The sequence below is a fragment of the Mastigoproctus giganteus genome, chromosome 2 (genome assembly GCF_048544385.1).
Source record: "Mastigoproctus giganteus isolate SK-2022 chromosome 2, ASM4854438v1, whole genome shotgun sequence".
In the NCBI taxonomy this organism is placed as follows: domain Eukaryota; kingdom Metazoa; phylum Arthropoda; class Arachnida; order Uropygi; family Thelyphonidae; genus Mastigoproctus; species Mastigoproctus giganteus.
The window spans coordinates 247,604,093-247,630,703 of record NC_143576.1 but is presented as its reverse complement, the minus strand read 5'-3'; the positions used below and the strand labels follow the sequence as shown (position 1 = coordinate 247,630,703).

Sequence of the window (26,611 nt, the reverse complement as noted above, 5' to 3'; positions counted from 1 at the left end):
TTCTCATGTTCTAAGTCTCAACATCATGCTACATTTTCATAGCTAGTTTACTCGTTGCTTGAGGGATATTCTTTAGTAACATGGATGAGCATTAGTATAGGCAGATGATGCAAGAAAGCAAGCTTATGCAGCATCAGCTAAAAAAAAAAAAAAAAAAAACCATGATCCCATTTCACCCCTCTGTTCGATCCAAGTACTTGTCCAGCTCAGCCTTAAATTCATTTAGGCTATCAATTTCCACAACGAAGAATGGAAGTCTGTTCCACCAACGAACCACCCACTGGCAAACTTCTGCACATCTCTCCTACATCTGTCTTTCCTAAATTTGAATTTATGCCCTCTCAAATGATTATTCTGAGCAAGAGGAATTCCATCAGCATTAAGCATGCTCAAACCATTCAAGGCTTTATACACCTCAATCAGATGACATCGCAGGTGCTTAGTCTCCAGACACATTAATTTGCAAAATTTAACCCTTTGTTCCATTCACTAATTTTGTTGCCCTTCTCTGTACTCGTTCCAGCAGCTCTACATCCTTCTTGAAATGAGGCCTCCAGACCTGTATTCAGTACTCGAGATGTGGTCTGACCATTGCCTTATACAAGGGGGTTATCACCTCCTTATCCCTGCTAGAAAAATTCCTGTATATCATTGATAAGACACTGAGCTACTTTTGCAGACCATCTGCACTGCTCAGAAAACTTCATATCTGCCTGCACAATTACCCCAGGTCCTTTTCGTTCTCTACCACTGTCACTGTAGTACCACAGAGTTGATACGTCACTCTGGGGTTGCTGCTTCCCATGTGTAGTACTTTTCATTTCTCAATGTTAAACTTCATTTGCCACATCTCAGCCCATCTGCTCAACCTTTCCAGATCCTGTTGCAGCAGCGTACTGTCATTAGTGTCCTTAACAACCCTGCCAACCTTTGTATCGCTGCAAACTTTGACATTAAGCTTGATATACCATCAATATCATTTATAAATACAGAAAACAATGGACCCAATACTGAACCCTGAGGGACTCCACTAATAACATTAGTCCACGAAGAGCAGTGTCCATTGATTACCACTGTCTTCTCCCACTCAACCATCCCTTTATCCATAGCAGCAATTTGCCTCCAATGCCACACTGTTCCAATTTGTGCAGTAGTCTTCCATGTGCAACAGTATCAGAAGCCTTTCTAAGATCCAAATATATGATATCAAAGTTATTCCCTGCATCCAGTTCCTTTGTGACCACATCATAGTATCCAATCAAACTGGTCAGGCAAGACTTAACAAAATCATGCTATGTCCAAGCTATAACTGAAGTCTTGTCTAGATGATCCTGCAGTGCTTCTTTAACCAGTGCCCCATTAATTTTCCTGGAACAGAAGTTAAACTAACAGGTCTATAATTATTTGTGTTGCCCTTTGCTCCTCCTTTGTGAATTGGGATCACATTTGCACATCTCCAGTCTATAGGTACCTTCCCTGAGTCCAAGGAAGCTCTCATAATTATGGCTAAGGGTTTGCTTACTTCCTTTGCTGCCTCCTTTAATATAACTGTATAGATCCCGTCCACCCAGGGTGCCTTTTTTATGTTTATCTTCGACAATTTCTCCTCCACTTTCCTCTCGGTTATTACAAGATTCTCTAGCTTACCGGCAGAGTTGAATACACCTCTGGCATTCCCCTCCCTGAATAACTCCTCATGGATGAATGTAGATGCAAAATACTCATTTAGTTTTTTAGCCACCTGAGCATGATCATCAACAGTTGAACCATCAATATCCAGTGGACTAATCTGATTCATCCCTTTCCTTCTAGTGTTTACATAGGTAAAGAACTTTATTGTTTTTCTTTGCATCCTTTGCCAAGGATTTCTCATAATCTGCCTTTGTCTGCCTAATCTCCTTTGTGGCTTGGTTACACACCAGCTTATATCTATCATAGGCTTCCATGTCACCCATTAATTTATGTGTATCCCTTGCATTTTTCTTCTCTGCCACGTCTCAGTTCATCTGACATCCATTTAAGCCTAAACCTTGAACAATGTTTCTTCTTCTTCTTAGGCGCCTCCGTAGCCAGGTGGGAAGGAGCAGCAGTGCGTAGCACACGCTTCTTGATTAGACCGGGGTTCGAGCCAGTCACCACCAAATACGGAGGATGCGGAAAGGTCAGGAAATGACCACCGCATATTCCCGGAGCAATATGGCCTTAGTTGCTAATGCTCCTAAAAACCAAATAACAACAACAACAATGTTTCTTAGTTGGTATGTAAAGCCTAGTAGCATTCCAAGAAAAATTCTTTGAATGCTTACAATCCCCGTATAGCCCATGTTTACACTACACAAATTCGATCATACATGGTTTATAAATAGGGGAACGATATCGTATATAACACAAACTGAATTTGCTTATTAGTATTAGTAACGGCCGCATGGTGCAAGAAAGCCTATGGCTTATGCTGCACCAGCCAAAAAAAAAAAAAATCCGAACAAAACAATGATAAAAACAAAAAAAAAAAATAAATAAATAAATAACTAAATAATAATAATTAATAAATAAAAAAAATAAAATAAAAAGGAAATTAAACCTATCATCCTATGTGCTTCCCTTACCCGAAAGTACTATCCAGATGCCCTTTGAATTTCCCCAAACTGTCGGCCTCTACCACCCATGAAGGCAACTTATTCCAGTAATTTATAACTCGCTGGCTAAAATAGAACTTCCTGCAATCCAATCTAAACATTTCCCCCCCGTAACTTGAATTTATGTCCCCTAGTTCTAGCATCATTTATAATCTTGAAAATTTTGTCCTCATTCATTTTACTGATGCCTCTCAGAGCCTTAAACACCTCAATCATATGCACGGTTTGCCTTTGTGTTTACAAGAAATGGCAGTCGAACGCAGAATCACCCCAACTGAACGCAACACAATAGCAATGAAGAGAAGATTCTGGAAATATTTTTTTTTTTATATCAGTGAAGGGGAAACACATTTCACCATAACGTAAAAACCCACACAATTCCAGCTATCGGTATTATTGCAAATGCAATTAGATTGGTTTTGTTACCAGTTTGTAACAGATTCCACCAGCAGAAATGCAACTGGAAATTGTTTTTATTGTTTTATGGTAGTAACCTCCAGACATGCGCTTTAGTGAAATGTGAGCTAGTGAGGTGTTAAAGGTGTGTGTGTTCGCGCGCCTTTATAGTGTTATTTATTCAGTTGCTACACACGCACAGCTTTGTGTGTATCAAGCGTGCCTCCTCATTTTGTAATTGTGCTTTATTCCCTAAAAATTAGTAAAATACTTTAGGTTGAAAAGGAAGCATCCTGGTGAAGACACTACAGGTTCAGAAAGAAAAAGAAAAGCAATATTGATAGACAGAGGTGGACTGGATCAAAAATTCTTACCTGGAAAAATTTGTAGCAGCCTCATACTATCATTTATGGCCAAAATTACACTTCTGGCCTCCGGCCCACAGTGATTTTCCCTGTAAGGCTTTTCTCTAACAGAGGTGGGCCAGTCCACTCTGTTAGAGAAAAAATATGAAATTGTGAAACACTGAGCGAAATGAAAGAACGCAGAGAGAAAAAAAAAAACAACTTTCATAGTAGGAACAACTCAAAGTGTAATAAAATCCATTAGATCAAGACAAAGAATTGGAAGAGATGGAGCAGCTGTTCATCTGTTTGGAAAGAAAATCAAACAAAGAACAAGTTTGCTTACAATAGAAGCAAAAGCATTAGCAATATTTTATTATGTAATAGTCGTAATAAAATATGTAAGCATTTTATTACGATTATTTATTGTGTTTAGTAATGATTTGGTTACAGGTGTGTGTTCAACCTTGGGTGGTCGGCCCCTAACCCTATGTTTCCCATAGGGCCTGTTATTTATATTGCACGATTTTGCATTGCACGAGGGTTTATAGGAACACAACTATCGTGCTATACAAGGACTGACTTTACAAATCCATTTGGCGTTTTTCTGATATGTTTAATGGTGCAGGTGCAGATTAGGGAGGGTAATTTCAGTATTCATAATCAGATATAAAGAGTAGGTTACCATTGCATAATTTCACTTCTGGATTTTCACTATCAAAGCTCAATGGTCATGTGCAGCTTGCCAAACATTTTCCTCAAGTAAACAAAGCTTGTATTATAACATTATCCTTAAACACATGTTATTTCCATATGAGAAATTCAAATAAGACCTTGATTGAACAAATTCATGACTTCTCACAATAAAATTCACTTCACTTCTTCCATTCCCTCCCATTTTGCATTTCACCTTGACAGATGATGGCTAGGATGAAAACTTGCATTTTGCTTTGAGTCTCCTATCCTGTTATTTTTATTTATTAATTTCTCTGAAATGGTCAACTGCACTTTAGCTTTCCAAAGAAACAAAGTACACATTACCTTTTTGGAGATTTTTTTTTAAATATTTTTAAATTTCAGATTTGCTTCTCAGTATTTAGAATCCTATTTTGAACCATTCCTACAAGGGCCCACATGTGATTTGGTGAAAAATGAGTGTATTAAAATGGCAAAGTTTAACTTAGTTATTTTATTCACTTATCAATGCTTCAGATCATGACTACTATTAGCATTTTAAGCTAAATAAGAAAACATGGAGTAACGAAGGTTTGTATAATTTAATGTGTTTTCATATTATTTACAGAAATATTGTAGATACCTATTCGAGTATTTGGCAAAGGCTTAAAGTTGACAGCAGTTATCATACACCCCTCTACCGTGCACGTGTGTACGTGCACCCTTTGGGTTGCACACTGCTGAATTAAATAACAAACTTTGCATTGACTTGGATACTTCATTTCTCGCATGTTATTTAATTTTTTTTTTTTTTTTACTTTGCAGCTGCAGTTAATAGGCATACAGATAGTTTCTTTGGTTTTCCTGGTTTTGGATTTGCATTTGGTGGTTTTCCTGATATGTTTAATGGAGCAGGTGCAGATCAGGGAGGGTAAGCATATCATACATCTTCATGCCTTTTAGATTTATTAAAGTTAAATTGTTTCTATACCATTTATATGCAACATTTTTATAAATTTGTTTTAGTTGGTTGCCTCTCTTTCGAATATATATTGTCATTTCTTGTTATGTGTAGGTTTACAACATTCAGCTCTTCAACATTTAGCACTAATCTTAATAGACCTGGAGTTAAAAGAACCTCAACTTCTACAAGAATTATTAACGGCAAAAGGGTAGAAACAAAAAAGTATGTATGATCTTATTTTTAAAAAATTTCATCATTAGCATATTTTCCATGAATCAACAATAATTAAGGTTTATCCCAGTCACCATATTTTTTGGAAGTGAATATTTTAATTTTTGGAGCACATCCTTTCATTATACCACTAAATCTATGGAAAACTACCCCAACGAACTTTTTCTTTATGAACTACTACTCAGGAATATGAGTTATCTAGGGAAAAAATTCTGGAAATGCAGTTTAGACAGTTCAAGAATGATCATTTGATAGAGATCCAGATAAATCTGGGAAAGGGTTTTTTTTTTTTTTTTTTTTAACTCTTGGTAGCCCAGACAGACAGAGGTTAGGGCTGTCTGTGTTTCTGATCTTGGACTGATCTGTTTAGGAAACTGGTCAATAATTATTCTCCTTTTAAGGAAGCATTTCTCATTTGTTAGAGTAACTTGACATATGGAGCAACCACTTTGGAATTTGCAAGGACCTTGAATTAGAAACAAGTGGCATAGCTTCACTGTATAAAGAATTGGACTTTGTTTTTAAAATTTACCTTAGAATAATTTTTTTTGAACAGTTATCTAACAGAAAGAAATGGCATGGGTGCTTCATGTAAAATATCACAAAAATTCATACTGTAAATTCATCAGTATGCTCAGTTTGGTGTTTTAAAAAAAAAAAACTTTTTTTTAAGGTGTGTGTGCGTGTGCGCACACATATATGCTCTACGATTACCAGGTCTAAACCTATCCAGTGATCAGGTATTGACAGTGTCCCTTCTGTCATACATGCTTGTTTATAGTCAGGATGAATTATGTATTACCTCTTTCCTCTCTATATCCAAGATAGAAGGTTTACTAAAGCATAAGTTGAGTGCATTTTTCTGCCAGGATATTGCACATGCTGTTTATATTGTTTCTAAGTTGTGGTGTTTACTCTAGTCAAGCTTAGATAAAATGGCATATGAGCCACGCAAGCCCTAAAGGAGTGGGATGGGGACATTTGTCATTTGATAGTGTTTTTAATTTAATTTCATACGGATTAAAGTATGCTCCTTTTGGTTTTGCAGTTGTCAGTTTATTATAGGACTCCTTATGTAAAGGGATGGGGTTAATTTTTGTTGCCCTCAGGTATTGTATGAATTCTGTTCAGTAAAAACAGCTGTTGAATGGCAAGGTGTTCAATGAGGTACTTCTATTCTACGATCTACTAATCTTTTTATGGCTTAGGTGTTATTGTCCTGGTCTCAGATCAAGGCATTGATTCTAAACAAATATCATGAGTTAAATTTTTTGCATCAATGAGAGCATTCTTTTAAGTTTGAGTACTTTCACCCTAGCTCAGGAATTGTTAGCTGAAAATAGATTGGTAAGAAAATTCACATTTTAATGTGAAAAGGGCATAAGGAGCTAATGATATATAACCAGTAATATTAAAGGAAAGAGCAGGACATATTATCAAATCACTCTTATGTGTACATCCCTGGACTACAGTGGAGTTCCAGTAAATTGCTGATTTGCAGTTGTCTTTCCATTATGTAGACCTGTAAGCTTGAATTCTGTGGCACGGTAAATAAAGGAATCCATGATTAAGCATGTACTGCAGGATCATGTGTTCAAAAATGGAATTATCTGAAAAATAACAGATTGTTAAAGGGAATTAATCTGATAAGCAGTTATTAGTTTTTCATGAAAGAATTGTATCCAAATGATAATTTTTACATAGTGTATATTAAAAAGCTAATGCTAGGTGAATATTTAATGAATGTGAATTAGATATACTGGTTTTTTTTTTTTTTTTTTTTTTTTTAAATTGGCGCATAGGCTTCTGTGGCCATAATGCACCTCCCAAGGTTTTTGCAGTACTTTGATCCAAGCCCGAGGCGGGAATCGAACCCGCAACCTTTGGGTTGCCAGGCAGGCACTTTACCCAGATATACTGGTTAATCAACATATGTGGACACAGTAGGAATGTCAGGTATATGGTTTTATTCTTTTAATTGCTAAGCATATAGATTAAACACTCACTGCGATGTTTGACAGTGGACCATGGGATTATCCTGCATGTGAGAAGAAAAGTTAATCATATTTTTGTAATTCTTTTTCTTTTGAGTTTTTGGTTTCTTCAGTAGCAATAGCAGCTTTATTGATATACGAGCCATTGGCATACAAGCTGGTCTCACACACTGCTCATCAGCAGCAATTGCAAGTTGGCACACTTTTATATCCTCTGTGGTATTGTTGTAGTTTGTGGTTTTATGGTGCAAAAGGTAATTCTGTGGGATATTCTGTTGATATCAAATTTTCTTTCAGTACATGAGGTACTAAATCCCTACTATGCATTGAGAATACACAGTGGTCATTACTAAAAGTATAATTCTAAAGAGATTACTGTTTTTTTTTACTCCAGAAGTTTCAAATGAATGCACTGCATATGTTAATTAAATTGTTTGCTGGAAAAACAATGCTTTTACAGAATTGTTACTAGTACACTGTCAACTTGTGACAAACGATTAGGTTGCTTATATAGTGTACATATTTTCCTAGTAATAACTGATTTTTCTCTTGTTGAATTTTCAATAAGATGTCATCAGAAGAAAAAACAAATTTCCACACAGAAAAATAACACATGAAATGATTGGCTGGGCAGGTGGACATAACAGTAAACTTCACTGGGTCTGTGAATAGTTGGCAGAAAACAAGGTTGCCGCTTTAATATTGGCAACACATTTTCTGATTCTTACTGAAATAATTGTTGTCAATGGAAAATGAATGGGATTTGTTTTTTCACAAAGAAGATTACCATGGTCTTAGACATTCACTTGCTAGGAATTTTAGTGTCTAAGATCATTTCCCTATCCCTACAAGTGGTAGATGACTTTCATCAACCAGTGAAAAATACCACCACTTTGCTTATTGGAGGCTTGAAGTGGTGAAACCCATGTTTAGTCTCTAGAGCAAAGTTTCCGGCATCTCCCTCTCCCCATACTTCTCCTTCAACCCATGCACGGTACTATGTACTATAGGTTTTGATACCTTTCGTGTTTGGGGTTTTCACAAAAAAAAAAAAAAATATTCAATAGGACATCATGGAACCTCCTTGCTGACTGTCTACCTGCAGAGATTGGCCTGCCTGTATTGTAATCACCAATCCCTTTCTTCTTCTGCTGTGTTTAACTATTCTAAAAAGCATGTAAGTTCTTTTGGGGTTGTTATTCTACTAAACCTTTCATTTTGTTGCATTAAAATGTGTTTTTTATATATTTCTTAGGAAGTGAATAAATTTCTTCTAGCACAAATGAGTACTTTTTTTTTTTTTTTGCATAAACCTTGTCACTTTCAATGAGTGATCACTGAATTATGACCACCTCCCTGATATTTCGTAGGTCCTCCTTTTTCCCTCAGTACAGCAACTATCTGATGTATTCATTCAAGATGTCAGGTGGTATTGCCAACCAAGCTGTGTGTAATGCAGTCAGCAATGGAGGTGATTGGTGTATCCAGACACCTGATATGGCTTTCCATAGTGTCCCACAAGTGCTCTATGGGATTGATATCAGGGGAGTTCGGAGGCCAATCAATATGCTGGAAGTCAGAACTGTGTTTCTCAAACCATTCCTGCACGAGTGCCCAATGGTTCGGTGCATTGTCATCTTGAAAGACACCATCGGCATTCGGGAAAAGGTGTAAAATAGCGGGGTGTACACAGTGGGAAAGCAGTTGACAATAGCGGAGACCACTGATACGTTGTTCCACATGCACCAGGGATCTAAGTTCCTGCCAGTGAAACCGGCTCCACAGGCCTGCACTTTTGATACCATGAATGATCAAGGGCCTCATGTTGTTGATGCTAAATCTGCACACAACCATCCACGGTGTGGAGTAAATAACGACTCATCCGACCAGCACACCTTCCAGTCGTCTAACGTCCAACTTGCATGCTATTTGCACCAGGCAAGCCTTTTGTGCCGATGAACCTTGGTTAGGAGAGGATGCCATAGGGGTCGTCTGCCTAGTATAGCCCATGCATGCGACACATGGTCATGCCAGATATTGTTCTGGGTTGGCCCATATTGTATTAGGTAGTCAACTCTTCGACAGTGCTGCACCTGTAAGAGTCATCGGACCCAGCGCTATTGTTTACCTCTAACATTAACCTTTCGCTGACCTTTGCAGTTTTGCCTTCGGGTCATTGTTTGACCATTTTGACACCAGTCCTGGTACGCTTTAACTATGGTGGCTCTCGAACACCCCACCAATTCAGCCATTTGGGAAATCGAGGCACCAGCTCGTCGAGCACCCACAATCTGTCCATTATCAAAGTCCGATAAATCCTTCCTTTTACCCATCATGCTTGGAATTTTACTACCTACTGAAACACTGACACCTTATCTGTGCTACATAGGTCGACTAACTCCGCACTCTCTCACCTTATGGGGTCAACAGGTCGCATTCAGTTTTCATAGGGGTAGTCATAATTCAGTGATCACTCGGCATACATAACTCCATACAAAGAAATCCATTGGTGTGATATCTGGAGACGAAGAGACCATGAAATTTTGACCAATCAATCTGTTAGGAAATTTTTATTGAAAATTTTGCAGATGCAAACACCAGTGTGGGGGTGGTGCCTTATTCTACTGATATAACATATGTGGCTGTCTGTCTTCCAGCTGAGGTACAGCATACAATTTGATCATATATAGGTAATTTGTGGCGTTCGCTGTGTTTTCATGGAAGAAAAATGGTCCAAGCACCTGGCTGAATTACAGTGCACGCCACGTTTACCTTGAGATTATCATGTTCACGAACTGAGTGGGGATTTTCAGATCCTCATATGCCACAATTGTGTCTATTAACTTTACCAGATGGGTTAAATGTTGCTTCATCACTGAAAATTACATTTTTCAAAAAAGTACTTGCCAGTGTCTATATGGTTGAGAATGCGAACAGAGAATTCCTCTCGTTGTGGTTTGTTTTCAGGCTTAATTTTCTCAACATTTTTTGCATTTTATAAGTATAAAGTTTCAATCTCTTGTGAACCACCCTGTGCAGTGTTGCCCACAATATTTGCAGTTGACAGGCTTGCCTAGTGGATAGATTTTGCAGGACTTACTGAATTTCTGTACTGATACTATGTGCAGATACACTGGGTCTACCTATTCCTTTCTGGTGCAGTACACTGCCAGCTTTTTTTTTTTTTTTTTTTTTTTTTTAAATTTTTCAGCCATTGCCTCATTGGTTGTTCTGTAGATGGATCTTTCTGAAATTCTCATTGAGTTTTACCTTGCCATCACTGGAGATTTGGTGTCCCACATCCATAACATATACATTGCTTTCTCCTGCACTGTCATAAGGCTTGCTTGGATCAAGGCTGCCAACTGTTTTTTTAAAAAAAAAACTCACTGAGTTGCTTTGATAACTGCAGTAAACCATTTTAAGATGCCTATTACAAAAAATTAAGCTTCATAATCAGGTGATAATTTACAGACACCATGTATTTTAGACATATATACGAATGAATTGAAAGTTCATAATGTAGGGCTTTTTTTTTTTTTTTTTTTTGGGTTGTTGAAGTTCAAGCCTCCGTAAATGTAAAATATCGAACAAGGATGAATGCGTGGTCAATACATTGAAAGAATTTTGCAGACCATGGTGGAACCGGCATCGAAGATGAGCAGCCCAGTGGACATCCATCAGCACTCCAGAAAAAAAATCAGTAAAGCTCATGACATGGTGATTGATGAGTAACTGTTAGAGAAATAGAGGCTACAAGCATCTCAGGTTGAATAAGTACAAAACACTGCCAAGTGGATTAGGAAGAAAGGTTTCTGTATAATACTTCTGTTTAAAATACTTTTTTTTTTTGCTGTTTTGGCTGGTCTTTTCATTCTTGTACCATTTATGAAGATCCACATCTCTTAAAAAGAAGTTTCCAAGCCTTTATTAGTAATGCAAAAATAATACAAAAAAATTTCTGATTCTTCCATAAATTTATTCAAACTATCCACAGTATGTGCCCAGTAGTGAACCCTGGGGTACTCCACTACCAAGTGGAAGTTTATTCCAACAATCAATTATTGACTGACTGAAAGCAAATTTTTGCACAATAGTGTTAGCCATATGGTTGAAAGGAAGCCCTGGGCGTTTGCTGCACCTTTGGATAATAGTTTTGATATTATTGTGATATATCGTACCTTGCATTTATCATCGTTAAACCATAATTGCCACTTTCCATATCTTCTTTCAGAATTTATCCAGGTTTTGTTAGAATAAACATGATTTCCTTTTAACTGCTCTGCCTACCTTTTGTATCATCAGAATTTAGACATTAAACTTGATATGCCTTCATGAATATTGAAAACAGTATGTGCCCAGTAGTGAACCATGAGGGACTCCACTAATAACGCTGCTCCATGAAAAGCAGTCTCCTGCTAATCAATCATCCTTTCATATGTAGCAGTAACTTTGCCCCCAATGCTACACTGCTCCAATTTATATAGTGATCATTCATATGGAAAAGTATCAATACTTTTATTTAAATCTAAATATGTCAGAATTGTTTTTGCATACAGTTCCTTTCTGACTACCTCATAGGAGCAAATCAGATTTGTCAAACATAATGATCCTGCATTACTCCTTTAACCACTGATTCGATTATTTTCCCTGATAAACAAGTCATGCTTGCAAGTCTAATTAAAAATTTTACCCATCCATCCCCATTAGGATTAGCGAGAAACATCCATGCTCGAGATTTTGTCGCCCCTCTCTCCCCCACCCACTGAGCGCTGTTTTGACTGGGAAAGAATTTTAGCCACGCCCATGTTTTTTTTATGGCGGAAAATGTTCACGGCACTTTAAAATTCACATTTTTTTAGGTTTAGTTTTATATTACATCAGCGACTGCGAATACAGATACCGCGAATAGCGGGGGTTTACTGTATTTTATCCATTTTTCTAAACATTCCTGATGTTGATCCAGTTCATGCAAGTCGTTCATATAGGACTGTATGGAAGGCTGAAATCTAAATAAATTATATCAGTTATTCTTCACATCCTGTAAAATACTGCCATACAGTGTCACATATGTACACTGTGGCCACTTTATTAGATACATCTACCTAATAATAAGTAGGTTTCCCTTTAGGACTCAAAAGAACTAGGATTAATTGTGGCATGGAGTGAGTGAAGTATGCTGGTCCACATTGACTTGATTGCTTCCCACAGTTGTTGCAAATTGGATGGTTGTGGATCTATACTCCAAAGAGCTTGTTTCACCTCATTCCACAGATGCACAATTGGAATGAGATTTGGTGGGTGGAGAGGCCACTACAATAGATTGAATTGACTCATGTTTCTGGAATCAGTACTGCATAGTTCTGTGCTTTGTGACATAGCACATTATCCTGTTGGAAGAACTCATTCACAGATAGCTATGCTGTAGCCATAAAGGAATATGCCTGGTCAGAAACAGTTTCCAGATAATTTGTTGCTCCGCATAAAGGGACCCATTGTGCACTACAAACCCACACTCCATACTATTACATGCTGCCACCAGTCTGCATTGTTGACACATGGCAGGATGGATTCATACCAACTTGCCACATGTCAACAATACAAGCTAGCAGAATGAGTTCATGCTGTTTTTCACCATATTCAGTTCTCTTGTGAGCATGAACCAGGCTTCAAATCAGACAATGTTTTTCTAATCCTTCACTGTTCAGAGTTGGTGTTCCTGGGTCCACTGTAACTGTACTTTGTTTTTTGCTGAAGGAGTGGAATTTAGTTCAATCATTGGCTACAGTACCCCATTAGTGACAAGGTACAAAGAGTTGTGCTTTCTGAAATGACTTTAGTTATCCCTTGTCCTGAGTTGTTTGACTGGCAGTATCCTCTTGCTGGCCTGTTGGCTGTATGTTATTTGGTTATTAAACAAATTTCTGTACACCCAAGATAGTTGTACATGAAAACCCCAGCAAGGTTTCAGTTTGAGATACTTGTGCCAGTGTGTCTGACACTGGTTACCATGCCACATTCATCTTACCCATTCTCACACTGAAATATACATATATAGTATATGATCTATACTCCTCCCCAATTCATCTGTCCACCTGCTTTTTATTATGATGTATGAACATGTAATGCATATTACTGAAGGAACGTGCAAAATTTGTGTCAATTATGGTTTATGCAAAGTATAGCAGAGGACTAAAGGTAATACTTTCAGATGATTTCAGTTTTTTCTTTTATGACAGTGAGCAAATATTCTGTGTTAATCATATTTTATCTCTTTAGAGTGTTCGAAAATGGAGTAGAAACTATTTCAGTATATGAAGATGGAATATTGAAATCAAAGACAATTGATGGAGTACCACAAGCTATAGGATATTAATCACGAGGATAGTCCTAACTTTTAGGACCACGTACTGTAAAGACCTGACCACAACTCTAGTTTCTGCTCTTTCTTTTCCCATTTTCTTTCCCTAAAAGTTTAACTACTGGTTACATTTTGTAACTGAAAATCGTTCCATGTTTATAGGTAAGGACCAATTTTTAAGTGACTGTATACTTGAAGTATGAAAGGAGTCTGAATTAAATTCCACATAAAGTCTGTCAAATGTGAACTGATTAAAAACTTCTTGACAGGCAGGTGATGACCTTTGTGATCTGTGTAAAGCAAGTAAAATATGTAGACTAAAATTGCACCTTTAGTGCTATCACTTCTGTGTGCTGTATCCAAGTGCTCAAATTAATTTATCTTATTTACTATGGTATGGATGGCTTTTCACCAGTATTTTGTTTATTCACTGTAAAAAAAGAAAAAGAAAAAAAATTGTAATTTCTCATTTTTGTGGTTCAAGCACTTATCACCTGTTCGTAATTTTTTTTTTTTTTTTTTTTTCCTGCTGGAATCTTTCAGCTGTTGTACACAGTTTAGTTTTTATAGTGTTCATAAAACTGTACTTAGTTGATGTGGAATGTCTACCTCCTAAGTCATCACTAATTGCAGACATGTAAACGAATGTGAATCTATTTAAAGTTTCTTTAAATGCTGTAAATAGTTTAATAATGAAGAACAAGGATATCCTAACTGCATAGCTTGCATATTGTGAGCATACAGATATTTAATCTGACTGTTGTAAGTTTGGGTGTTACATTGTAAAATAAATTAATGTGACAGATTTGTGGGTGTTTCGTGGTGAATTCTTCATACCATCTCTAATATTTTAAATTGTCCAGTTAAAAAACTTGCTTGATTGAACTTTAAAATGGGCATGTAAATTTTCTTACAACCAGCCTATCAACCCTTTAAGCATAATCATTACTTTCTGATACTGGCCAAACAGGGAATGAAGCTTGAAGGATCAGCTAAGACTATGTCCTTGTTTGCTGACATCAATAATTCCAATTTTTAAGGAAATTAATTCTGCTTTATACATAAAATACATAGAATAATTGGAATTAAAAAAGGAAACTCCAAAAAGCCATTAAAATAGTGTTAAACAATGTTAACTACAAAATTGCATTTCCTTTTTGCAATAACTTTAGTTTTACTTTATACAAATAGCAATGCATATTATGTCCTGTGAATTACTAAAGAGACAATTCTAAGTTAACTTCAGCTGTAAGTACATTTCTGGTAAACCAAGGAAATGTCACATGACTTTTTTTTTTTGTTAATTACAAAAACATCAACTACAAAATGATTTTGTAGTTAACATTATTTGACACTAAACCCTCTGTATGTCTCTTTACAGACTTCATTTTTATAAAATGAAACACATACAATGAAGAAATTTCAAAAATGAAATCAAATGCCAATGAAGCAATATATCCCACAAATTAGTTGATTATTCTTATTTAGTCAAATGTTTCTCAATAATATCGTGTCTTCCAATTTCCTGATAAACTTAATTTTCTTTGGCTTTTTAGTCATATGTTATTTTTCTTTTGGTTCCAGTTATGAACCTACCAATTTAATAATATATAACCTACCAATCTCAAATTTAATAGCAATGCTTAATTTGGTGGTACTCACCTTAGTATAATCTGCAATTGATGCTTGGGATAGGAAATTAAATAAATTGAGGTTGGGGTAATGAATTGAAAGGAAGTAGGAGTGCACAGCTTTGTCCTTGGTTTTTCATTGATAAAATAGTTGATGAATTAATTAAGGAAATCAAAAGTTTGAACTGGGTAAGCCAAAAGTCATAACGAGTTGACTTTCATTTGTTAACGTCTTCAGTTGGCGATGATGGTGGGGAGAGAACGTGTATATTTAAAGGAGTTCTAAGTTCCCGTGATGCTCTTTGAAACATGTGGTAATCTCAGGTGCATGAGATTCCAGACTGGGGAAAGGTTGTAGGGTAGTTTTGCATTTATGACATTGAGTTTAGAGTGACGGCGAAATCTTTCTGTGATGAGGGCTTCATACTGAAAAATTTTATAACTAGATTTTAATGATAGTGATGGCTGAATCAATTAGAGGGTTGTGATTATTGGAATATACGTGTTGTGTAAGTTCGGTACTTGATTGTCCTGCTCTAAAACTGTTGTAATGATAATATGCCTGTGTATTAGGTGTTTTTGTGGAACTGTATTTGGTGGTGGTGCTTCCAATCTAACAGGTATTGCAATTTTGTTGACATTTTATTAGGTATATGATATTATTCATGTCATTAATTTGATATTTATATATTCCTTTGTATGAATTGAACATTGAGATAAGTTTGTTATAAGCAGAAAATGTAAGTGTGTGATGTCTGTACCTGCAGACACCCGATGGAACTGTCCGGCCAGACAGCTGTGGTAAGGGAGAACAATACGTGTGATGCTATTTTCATTGTATTTAGGTGAATTATTGATGTTATTTTTGTTGGTAGAAATGGTATGTTGAATTAACTGAAATGGGTATTTTCTAGCCATAATCTTTTCTGTAAGATATTGAAGTTCAGTAGATAGGTCATCTTGTGTGGAGCTGTATTTGATGGCGTTATAAACCTGATTATAAAGAATGGCTTTTTTTTTTTTTTTTGTACTAAGTGGATGGCGAGTCAAAATGCAGGTATTTCCCTGTATGTGTGTTTTTTTTTCTGAAGATTCTGGTTCCAAGTTTGGTGTCTGTTTTGTATATAGTGAGATCAAGGAAATTGATCTGTTAGTTTACTTCTGTTTCAAGTGTATATTTTAATCTCATGAATTGAGTTAAATTTAGTCAAAAGGTTATCGATTATGGTTCTATTGCCTATTATTAGTATATCGTCTGCATAATGTATGTATAATTTAATTTTTGGGGGGTAAGGCTACATAAAATATATATTTTAGCTGGGGACTAAAATATATATATATAATATTTTAGTTCTCACCTCATTCCTATTAGACGCCAGACATTTTCGGATCCATAATCAAATATACCAACAAATATTCGGCCTACCTAAGGGTCTAGGAATTTCAGCCCCCTTATCAGAAATTTACCTAGCAACTATAGAGAATCAAATACTACGGCCTTACTCCCCAGAAATTAAATTATACATACATTATGCAGATGATATACTAATAATAGGCAATAGAACCATAATCGATAACCTTTTCACTAAAATTAACTCAAGACATGACGGAATAAAATATACACTTGAAACAGAAGTAAACGGAACAGATCAGTTTCCTTAATCTCACTATATACAAAACAGACACCAAACTTGGAACCAGAATCTTCAGAAAAAACACATACAGGGAAATACCTGCATTTTGACTCACACTATCCATAGTACAAAAAAAAGCCGTTCTTTATAATCAGATTTATAACACCATCAAATACAGCTCTGAACTTCAATATCTTACAGAAAAGTTTATGGCTAGAAAATAGCCATTTCAGTTAATTCACCTAAACACTACAAAAATAGCAACACGTATTGTTCTCCCTTACCACAGCTCTCTGGCCAGACAATTCTGCCGGGTGTTTGCAGGTACAGACATCACACTTACATTTTCTGCTTATAACAAACTTAGCTCAATGTTCAATTCATACAAAGAAACATAAATATCAAATTAATGACATAAATAATATCATATACTTAATAAAATGTCAACAAAATTGCAATACCTGTTATATCGGAAGCACCACCAAATATGGTTCCACAAAAACACCTAATACACGGGCATATTATCATTACAATAGTTTTAGAACAGGACAATCAAGTACCGAACTTGCACAACATGTACATTCCAATAATCACAACCCTCTAATCAATTCAGCCATCACTATCATTAGATTAAAATCCAGTTATAAAATTTTTCAGTACGAAGCCCCTCATCATAGAATGATTTCGCCGTCACTCCAAACTCAATGTCATAAATGCAAAACTACCCTAAAATCTTTCCCCGGTCTGGAATCTCACACACCTGAGATTCCCACATTGTTTCAAAGAGGATCACGGGAAGTTAGAACTCCTTTAAATATACGCGTTCTCTCCCCACTTCATCATCACCGACTGAAGACGTTAATAAACGAAAGTCAACTCGTTACAACTTTTGGCCTACCCAGTTAAACTTTTATTAAATTCCTTAATTAATTTATCAACTATTTCATCAATGACAACCAAGGACGAAGTTGTGCACTCCTACTTCCTTGAGCTTATTTTAATTCTGGTTTTCAATTCATTATTCCAACCTCAATTTATTTAATTTCCTATCCCAAGCATCAATTGCAGATTATACTAAGGTCAGTACTGCTAAATTAAGCATTGCTATTAAATTTGAGTCAAATCAATTCGGTACCTTAAGAAATTTCTATATATATTTGATATATAACCTACCAACAACATCTGTCAGCATTTAATAGTGGCAGTGGCATATGGCATATGATGCAAGCTTATAGAGCACTAGCAAAAAAAAATCATATATCCATACCTTCCATTAGTTTGTCTAGTTCTTCCTTGAATTTGTCCCCTCGTGCATAGTCTGAGCAAGAGGAAGAATCCCATTAGCATTGAGCTTACTCCAGTCCATTCAAAGTCTTAAACACCTCATTCAAGATCACCTTGCAGGTGATCTGAATAGTCTCCAAATGCTGCCTTTCTTGATAAGAGTATCCTTTTGTTCCCCCTCACCAATCTCATTTCCCTTCACAGCATCTGTAGGCAGTACTCAAATGTGACCTGACTGTTGCCCTATACATAGAGATGACCTCCTTATCCCTGCTAGCAGAATTCCTGTATATCATTGACAAAATCCCATGAGCTGTAATGGCAGCCTGTCTGCACTGCTTGGAGAACTTTATATCTGAGTGCACAATTACCTGCAGGTCTTTCTCATTTTCCAATAGCCTGAAGGTAGTACCACACAGTTCGTATGTTAATCAGGGATTAATGCTGCCCATATGCGGTACCCTGCATTTGTCAATGTTAAACTTGAATTGCCATTTTTCAGTCTTCAAATAGGCCTCTGGGGTTGGGAATATTCATAATTGCACAATCATACACCAACCGTTATTAAAAATATAGTGTTACGTTATATTAAAATAATGTAGATAAATGAAATAAATAGAATGATAAAAAGGTAACTGTCTGTACAATAAAACAATGCAGATAAAACACAAGGTGATAAAAGTGCTAAAACACTGTAGCTTTCAGAGGCATCCGCCTCCTTTTTCAAAAGTGAGGTTTATCGTGTGGCACATGCTTAAATATCAGCAGGCTCACGGTTCTCAGCACGTGGTTCTACAGGAGCATGGGCAGCATGCTCCTGTAGAAATGGCTCAGGAGCGTGCTAGGCAGAACCACTCATCCCGTCCAAGAACCACCGCCTCGAAGAGGAGATGAATGCGGATTCTTTCTCTACTAATGGTATTGCTCTTGGAGGAACAAATCCGCAAACTCTTGAGCCATTTGCAGTCCCGTTCATATGCTCCCCAGACGATCTTTGAACCAACGTTTCGTTTCACCAATGAAATATAACATTTTTATAATATAATATAACATAATATTATTTATATTTTTAATAACAGTTGGTGTGTGATTGTGCAATTATGATGAATATGCCATTTTTCAGCCCATGTGCCTAATTTTTCTAGATCTTATTCTCATAGCATACATTCATTATAGTGATTAAAAATGCTGCCAGTCTTTGTATCTTCCAAAAACTTAGACATTAAGTCTGATATGCCTCCATCAAGTAAACAGCAGTGGACCCAACACCAAACCCTGAGGACTCCATCAATAACATTGCTCCTTGAAGGTCAGTGGCCATTGATAAAATGCTTATCTTCTCAACCTTACCCATGGCAATAACTTGCCAGTAGTGCACACTGCTGCAATTTGTATAACAGTGTTTTCATTTGCTTTTCATCCAATGATTTCCTGAAATCCAAATGTATATAATATCAAAATTATTTTTTACATCTAGTTCCTTTGTTACTGCATCATAGTATCCAATTGAATTATTCAGAAAAGATGATCTACCCTTAACGAACTCATTCCAGGACTAATATAACTGCACTCCTCTATAAATAGTCCTGCATTACTTTTGTTACCGGGGAAAATAATACTAATCGCAGACTAGTTAGTCATGCTAACAAGTCTGTGATTACAGTCAGTCCTCGTATAACACGTGTTTACATTACACGAATTTGATCATACACGATTTATAAATAGGGGAACGATATCTTATATAACATGAACTGAATTCGCTTATGCACAATTCACCTTTGTGTTTACAAGAAATGGCAGTCGAACGCAGAATCACCCCAACCGAACGCAACACAATAGGAATGAAGAGAAGATTCTGAAAATGTATTTTATCAGTGAAGGGGAAACACATTTCACCATAATAACGTAAAAACCCACACAGTTCCAGCTATCGGTATTATCGCAAATGCAATTAGATCGAGTTTATAACAGATTCCAATCGCAGAAACACAACTGGAAATTGTTTTTATTGTGTTATGGTAGTAACCCCTAGAAATGTGCTTTAGTAAAATATGAAGTGTTAATAGTGTATCTCTGCCTTTACGGTGTTGTTTATTCAGTTGCTACACGTGCGCAGCTTTGTTTATGTGTATCAAGCGTGCCTCCTCATTTTGTAATTTTGCTTTATTCCCTAAAAATGAGTAAAATACTTAAAAGGTGTGAAAAGGAAGCATCCTGGTGAAGACACTACAGATTCAGAGAGAAAAAGAAAAGCAATATCGATAAACAGAGGCAGACTGGATCAAAAATTCTTACCCGGGAAAATTTATAGTGGCCAAAATCACACCGGCCACTGGGGTTTCCCCGGTAAGGCTTATGGCCAGTCCGCCTCTGTCGATAGAGAAAAAATATGAAATTGTGAAACACTTTGAGCGAAATGAAAGACCAGGTGATATTGCATGTGCTACAGACCTAAATGAGGCAATGCCGAGAATTACAAAGAATGCAGAGAAAATAAAAACAACTTTCATAGCAGGAACAACTCAAAGTGTAATTAAGATCCATTAGATTAAGAGACAAGAATTGAAGAGATGGAATGACTGTCATCTGTTTGGATGGAAAATCAAACAAAAAACAAGTTTGCTTATGATAGAAGTAAAAGCATTATTGTGTTTGGTAATGTTTTGGTTACAAATGTGTGTTCAGTCTTGGGTGCTTGGCACCTAACCCTGTTTTTCCCATAGGGCTTGTTGTTCATATTGCACGAGGGTTTCTAGGAACACAACTATCATGCTATACGAGGACTGACTGTACTCAGATCACCCTGTGATCTTCCTTTGTGAATTGGGGATACATTTGCATATCCTTAGTCCAAAGATGCTTCCATAATTATGGCTAAAGGTTTTCTTACTTACTTCACTACCTCCCTTAATATAATTGGATAGATCCATCCACCTGAGCACCTCCGTAGCCAGGTGGGCAGGAGCAGCATGCGTAGTATACGCTTCTTGATTAGACCGGGGTTCGAGTCCATGACCACCGCATATCCCTGGAGCAATATGGCCTTAGTTGCTAATGCGCCTAAAAACCAAATAACAACCACCATCCACCCGAGGTACATTTATTGTTTACCTTCCAATTTGCTTGCACTTCCCTCTGAGTTATCACAAAATCATTTAGCAGCCTGTTATTTCGATGAACTTTTGTTCCATTTTTCCTAACCGTTTTCCTCTTGTGTGAATGTAGATGCAAAGCAACTGTTCAGTTTGTCATCAACATGAGCAGGATTAGCATCAATTAAATCATCCCTTCCTTCCCATTCCTGTTAGTGCTTACATAAGTAAAGAAGTCTTCTGTTTTTATTTGCATCCTTTGCCAAAGGCTTCTCATAATATGCCTTAGCCTGTCTAACACTTGATAATTTTTGTGGATCCCATGCATTTTTCTTCTGCCATGAGTTTCATTTGTTCTTCTGACTTCCATTTAGTCCTTGAATGGTATTTCTTAATATGAAGCTCTTCCCTTCACATCCTTAATTAAGCTTGCTAAAAATTTAATTTTTAAAATTAAATGGCTTTTAGATTAAACTGAACTTTATTTCTTCAGTGTATTCTTGATTTTGATCTACATCACAGATTTTGTAACTTGGGATGCGAGTATTAGGAACACCTATGTACACCAATACCCAATCATGTAATAGTAGACTTAAGCATTTGGTAAGAGTGGCATAAGTTTGTAATAAATGTGAATATTGCTGGTCAGGTAAAATTACCTCAAGAGGGTTGTAGTTCTTATTTTTTTTTCCCCTTTCATTGTCATGGTTCCAGTTATAATTCAATTAGCAATTGAATTATAAATTTTTTTGGTCTACCATTCGTATTGCAAATTTTTGGTGCTGCTTTACTGTTGGTCATGAACTTTACATTACGTGAACTAATTGTATAAGTGCAAGTCGTATTCCAATTTTAATGTCTTGCCAGTTTCCTAGTACTACTAATGTTCGGCTAGCACGGCATGCAAAATACAGGCAGTCATTAGTGGGGTGTTGATACAGCAATTTCCTAACTCATTAGCACTTTGATTTGGTATGTGCCTGTCATTGTCCACAATACTAAAAAAATAAACAGCAGCATCCATGTTGATTTTAATTTTCAGATTTATCAACTTTTGTTTTTCTGGTTCACACATTGCTTGGTTGCAGAAATTGTCAAGTCCAGAAAATTTAGTAAATCTCTCAAATTATTGAGAATATTTTTAGATAATTTTTAAAACAAAGCATATAACAAAATACTTTCTTATTAAACTTATTATTCAATTTATTTTAAAAATTAAATTTTTCTGACATGCTTTAACATATTTGCTGCCTCTATTGCATATGTGCATTAAATGACAAAGTGATATGGCATGATGCACATAAGCAATCATTCTTAAATAGTTAATAAATGAGTACTGTGAGAGTGCATGAAATTAACTGCTTGGTAATGAAACACTGAACTCTGTAGTGCAACATCATTTTTTAATCATTAACAGTGAGCTGTAAAGATTTCGTACATATTTGTTCTTGTGTTGAGGAATACACTTGATAATTTGAAGCCTCAATTTATCAATTTCTTCCTGTCATGGTGTGCCACTTTGACATCTGTACACACCAGCAGCAGACATTAAGTGTTCCACAAGTTATTTACTTGCATGTGTATGGAAATAGCCACTAGTTGTAATGATTTTATAATCATGTTTTATATTCACTTATAAAAACAATTTCTTACTTCCACTATACTGTCAAGATCATTAGTAGAGGCATACAGTGCAAGAGAGCAAGCTTATGCAGCATCAACCAAAAAAAAAAAACCCCTCCATTCATGCCAAATGCCTGTCCAGCTCAGCCTTAAATTTATTTAGGCTATCAACTTCCACAACAAAAGATGGAAGGCCATTCCAAAAATCAACTACCCGCTGGCTAAAGGCAAATTTCCACATATATTCTACAACTGTCTTTCTTGAATTTGAAACTGTGCTCCCTCAGGTTCTTAGTTTTGAGCAAGTGGAAGAATCCCATCAGCATTCAGCTTGCTCAACCCATTGGAGGCCTTATACACCTCAATCAGATCACCTCACAAGTCCTCCGTAGCCAGGTGGGAAGGAGCAGCACACTCTTCTTGATTAGACCGGGGTTCTAGCCCGTCACCACCAAATATGGAGAAAGTGGAACGGTCAGGGAATGACCAAGTACTCTAGGTGTGTCCTGATCATTGCCTTGTAGAGCGGGATAATCACCTCCCTGTCCCTGCTAGCAAACTTTCTATATATCATTGACAAGACTCCATGACCTGCCCTGGCAGCCCATCTGCATTGCTCAGCAAACTTCATATTTGACTGCACAATTACTCCCAGGTCTTCACTTTCCACTTCCCTGAGTGTAGTACCACACAGTTGGTATGTTTCTCTTGGGTTATTGCTACCCATATGCAGTACTTTGCATTTGTTAATGTTAAACTTCAGTTGCTACTTCTCAGCCCATTTTCCCAACTTATCTAGAATTTTTTTCAGCCTGGTCTGTACTTGTTAACAGGAGAGACTGCTTCTACAGGGATGGGATACACTTAAATAGAAAGGGTGCAAGAATGTTTGCTGATGCTATCAAGGCAGTGTTAGGAGGGTCAGAAAACTGCTAGATTGGGGGGATACAAGGACTAATAGATTAACAGTAGCCACTGGCAGAGGAGAAAGTGATTCTTGCACTGCTTCTATTGGAATGAGCAGCAGCCTGGAAAATAAGATGCAGGATATTTCAGAGACTGCTGGGAATCATTGGAGTACAAGTAAACACATGGGTTGTGTTAGGGTGGCTAAGAGAAAGAGCAGGTGCATGTATACTTGCGTGTACACCAATGCTAGGAGTCTAGTAAATAAATTTGAATTTGAGGTATTGCTCAAAACATCAAAGGCAGATATTGTTGGATTTCAGAGACGTGGTGTCACACAGATATAAGGAATGCAGAACTGGAATTTGGGGAGTACAATGTCTACAGAAAGGATAGGAAGGGAGGAGGGGTTATGCTATTAGTTAAGAAACACATAAAATCCAAGGAAGTGAAGCCAGTCGACATCTCTGGACAGTGCAGTGTCGAGTCAGTTTGGTGTGACATAAGCATTGGGAGATCAAAATTGAGAGTAGGAGTGTGCTATAGGCCTAATGACTCTGATGAGTATAATAAACTGTATGGAGAAATAGTGGGCCAGTAAATCAGAGAGTCTTATTATGGGGGATTTTAATTTCCCAGATATTGACTGGAATTTGGGGGCTGGTCACTCACACATTAACAAGGCTTTTGTGGATTTATTGGATGATTGTTTTCTACATCAGCATGTTCGGGAGGCAACTAAAGGGAGTAATACTCTTGATCTGATTATCAGTAGTGATTCTTCATGCAATAAGAATCTGCAGATAAAGGAACCACTAGGTGGCAGTGATCACAGTGTGCTGAAGTGGGATTTACTCAAAGAGGTAACTACCATTAGGGGTAAAGGGAAGGGTTATTGCTTCCATAAAGGCGACTACGGTGGACTGAGGCAGTATTTAAATTCTATATAGTGGGATCAACTGATGATGTTACCAACAGCAAATTCAAAATGGGAAGCATTCAAAGAACTTATCTTGGAAGCTACAGGGCTTTACATACCAACTAAGAAATATTGTTCAAGGTTTAGGCCTAAATGGATGTCAGATGAACTAATGAGGCATATGGCAGAGAAGAAAAATGCATGGGATACATACAAATTAACGTGACACAGAAGCCTATGATAGATACAAGTTGATCTGTAACCAAGTTACAAAGGAGGTTAGGCAGGCGAAGGCAGATTACGAGAAATCCTTGGCAAAGGATGCGAAGAAAAACAGCGAAGAGTTCTTTACTTATGTAAACTCTAGAAGGAAGGGGATGAATCAGATTGGTCCACTTGATATCGATGGGTCAACTGTTGATGATCCTGCTCAGATAGCTAACAAACTAAATGAATATTTTGCATCGACATTCACACATGAGGAGTTATTCAGCGAGGAGAATGTCAGAGGTGTATTCAACTCTGGCAGTAAGCTAGAGAATCTTGTAATAACTGAGAGTAAAGTGGAGGAGAAATTGTTGAATATAAACACAAGAAAGGCACCTGGGGTGGATGTAATCTATCCAGTTATATTAAAGGAGGCAGCAATGGAAGTAAGCAAACCCTTAGCCATAATTATGAGAGCTTCCTTGGACTCAGGGGAGGTACCCATGGATTGGAGATGTGCAAATGTGACCCCAATTCACAAAGGAGGATCAAAGGCTGACACAAGTAATTATAGACCTGTGAGTTTAACTTCTGTTCCCGGAAAATTAATGGAGGCACTGGTTAAAGAAGCACTGCAGGATCATCGAGACAAGACTTCAGTTATAGCTCAGACACAGCATGGTTTTGTTAAGGGGAAGTCTTGCCTGACCAATTTGATTGGATACTATGATGCAGTCACAAAAGAACTGGATGCAGGGAATAACTTTGATATTATATACTTGGATCTTAGAAAGTCTTTTGATACTGCTGCACAAATTGGAGCAGTGTGGCATTGGAGGCAAATTGCTGCTATGGATAAAGGGGTGGTTGAGGGGGAGAAGACAGAGTGGTAATCAATGGACACTGCTCATCATGGACTAATGTTATTAGTGGAGTCCCTCAGGGTTCAGTATTGGGTCCTTTATTGTTTTCTGTATTTATAAATGATATTGATGATGGTATATCAAGCTTAATGTCCAAGTTTGCAGACGATACGAACGTTGGCAGGGTTGTCAAGGACACTACTGACACTATGCTGCTGCAACTGGATCTGGAAAGGTTCAGCAGATGGGCTGAGAGGTGGCAAATGAAGTTTAACATTGACAAATGTAAAGTACTACATATGGGAAACAGCAACCTCAGAGCAACGTATCAACTCTGTTGTACTACACTGACTGGTAGAGAATGAAAGGGACCTTGGGGTGGTTGTGCAGGCAGATATGAAGTTCTCTGAGCAGTGCAGATGGGCTGCAAGAGTAGCTCATGGTGTATTGTCAATGATATATAGGAATTTTTCTAGCAGGGATCAGGAGGTGATTATTCCCTTGTATAAGGCAATGGTCAGGCCACACCTAGAGTACTGTATACAGGCCTGGAGGCCTCATTTCAAGAAGGATGTAGAGCTGCTGGAATGAGTACAGAGAAGGGCAACAAGACTAGTGAATGGAAGAAACGGGTGCTCTTACGAAGAAAGGCTTAAGTTTTGTGAATTACAGTGTCTGGAGACTAGGCACCAGCGAGGTGATCTGATAGAGGTGTACAAAGCCTTGAATGGTTTGAGCATGCTCAATGCTGATGGGATTCTTCCTCTTGCTCAGAATAATCACCTGAGAGGGCATAAATTCAAATTGAGGGAAGACAGATGTAGGATAGATGTGTGGAAATTTGCCTTTAG

At 37.1% G+C, this 26,611-nt stretch overlaps 1 protein-coding gene across 3 annotated transcripts in view; it reads left to right on the top strand.

The window, feature by feature from the left end:
- Nucleotides 1-14,050, top strand: part of LOC150090354 (dnaJ homolog subfamily B member 6-like) — a 230,062-nt gene extending 216,012 nt beyond the window's left edge. For all 3 annotated transcript variants that reach the window (XM_090389830.1, XM_090389829.1, XM_090389828.1), the window contains 3 exons: nucleotides 4,877-4,982; nucleotides 5,127-5,237; nucleotides 13,520-14,050. In XM_090389830.1, the coding sequence (XP_090245956.1) occupies nucleotides 4,877-4,982; nucleotides 5,127-5,237; nucleotides 13,520-13,616 (314 nt within the window). In that variant the 3' untranslated portion in view covers nucleotides 13,617-14,050. The remainder of the gene's footprint in view (nucleotides 1-4,876; nucleotides 4,983-5,126; nucleotides 5,238-13,519) is intronic.
- Nucleotides 14,051-26,611: the final 12,561 nt, after the last annotated feature.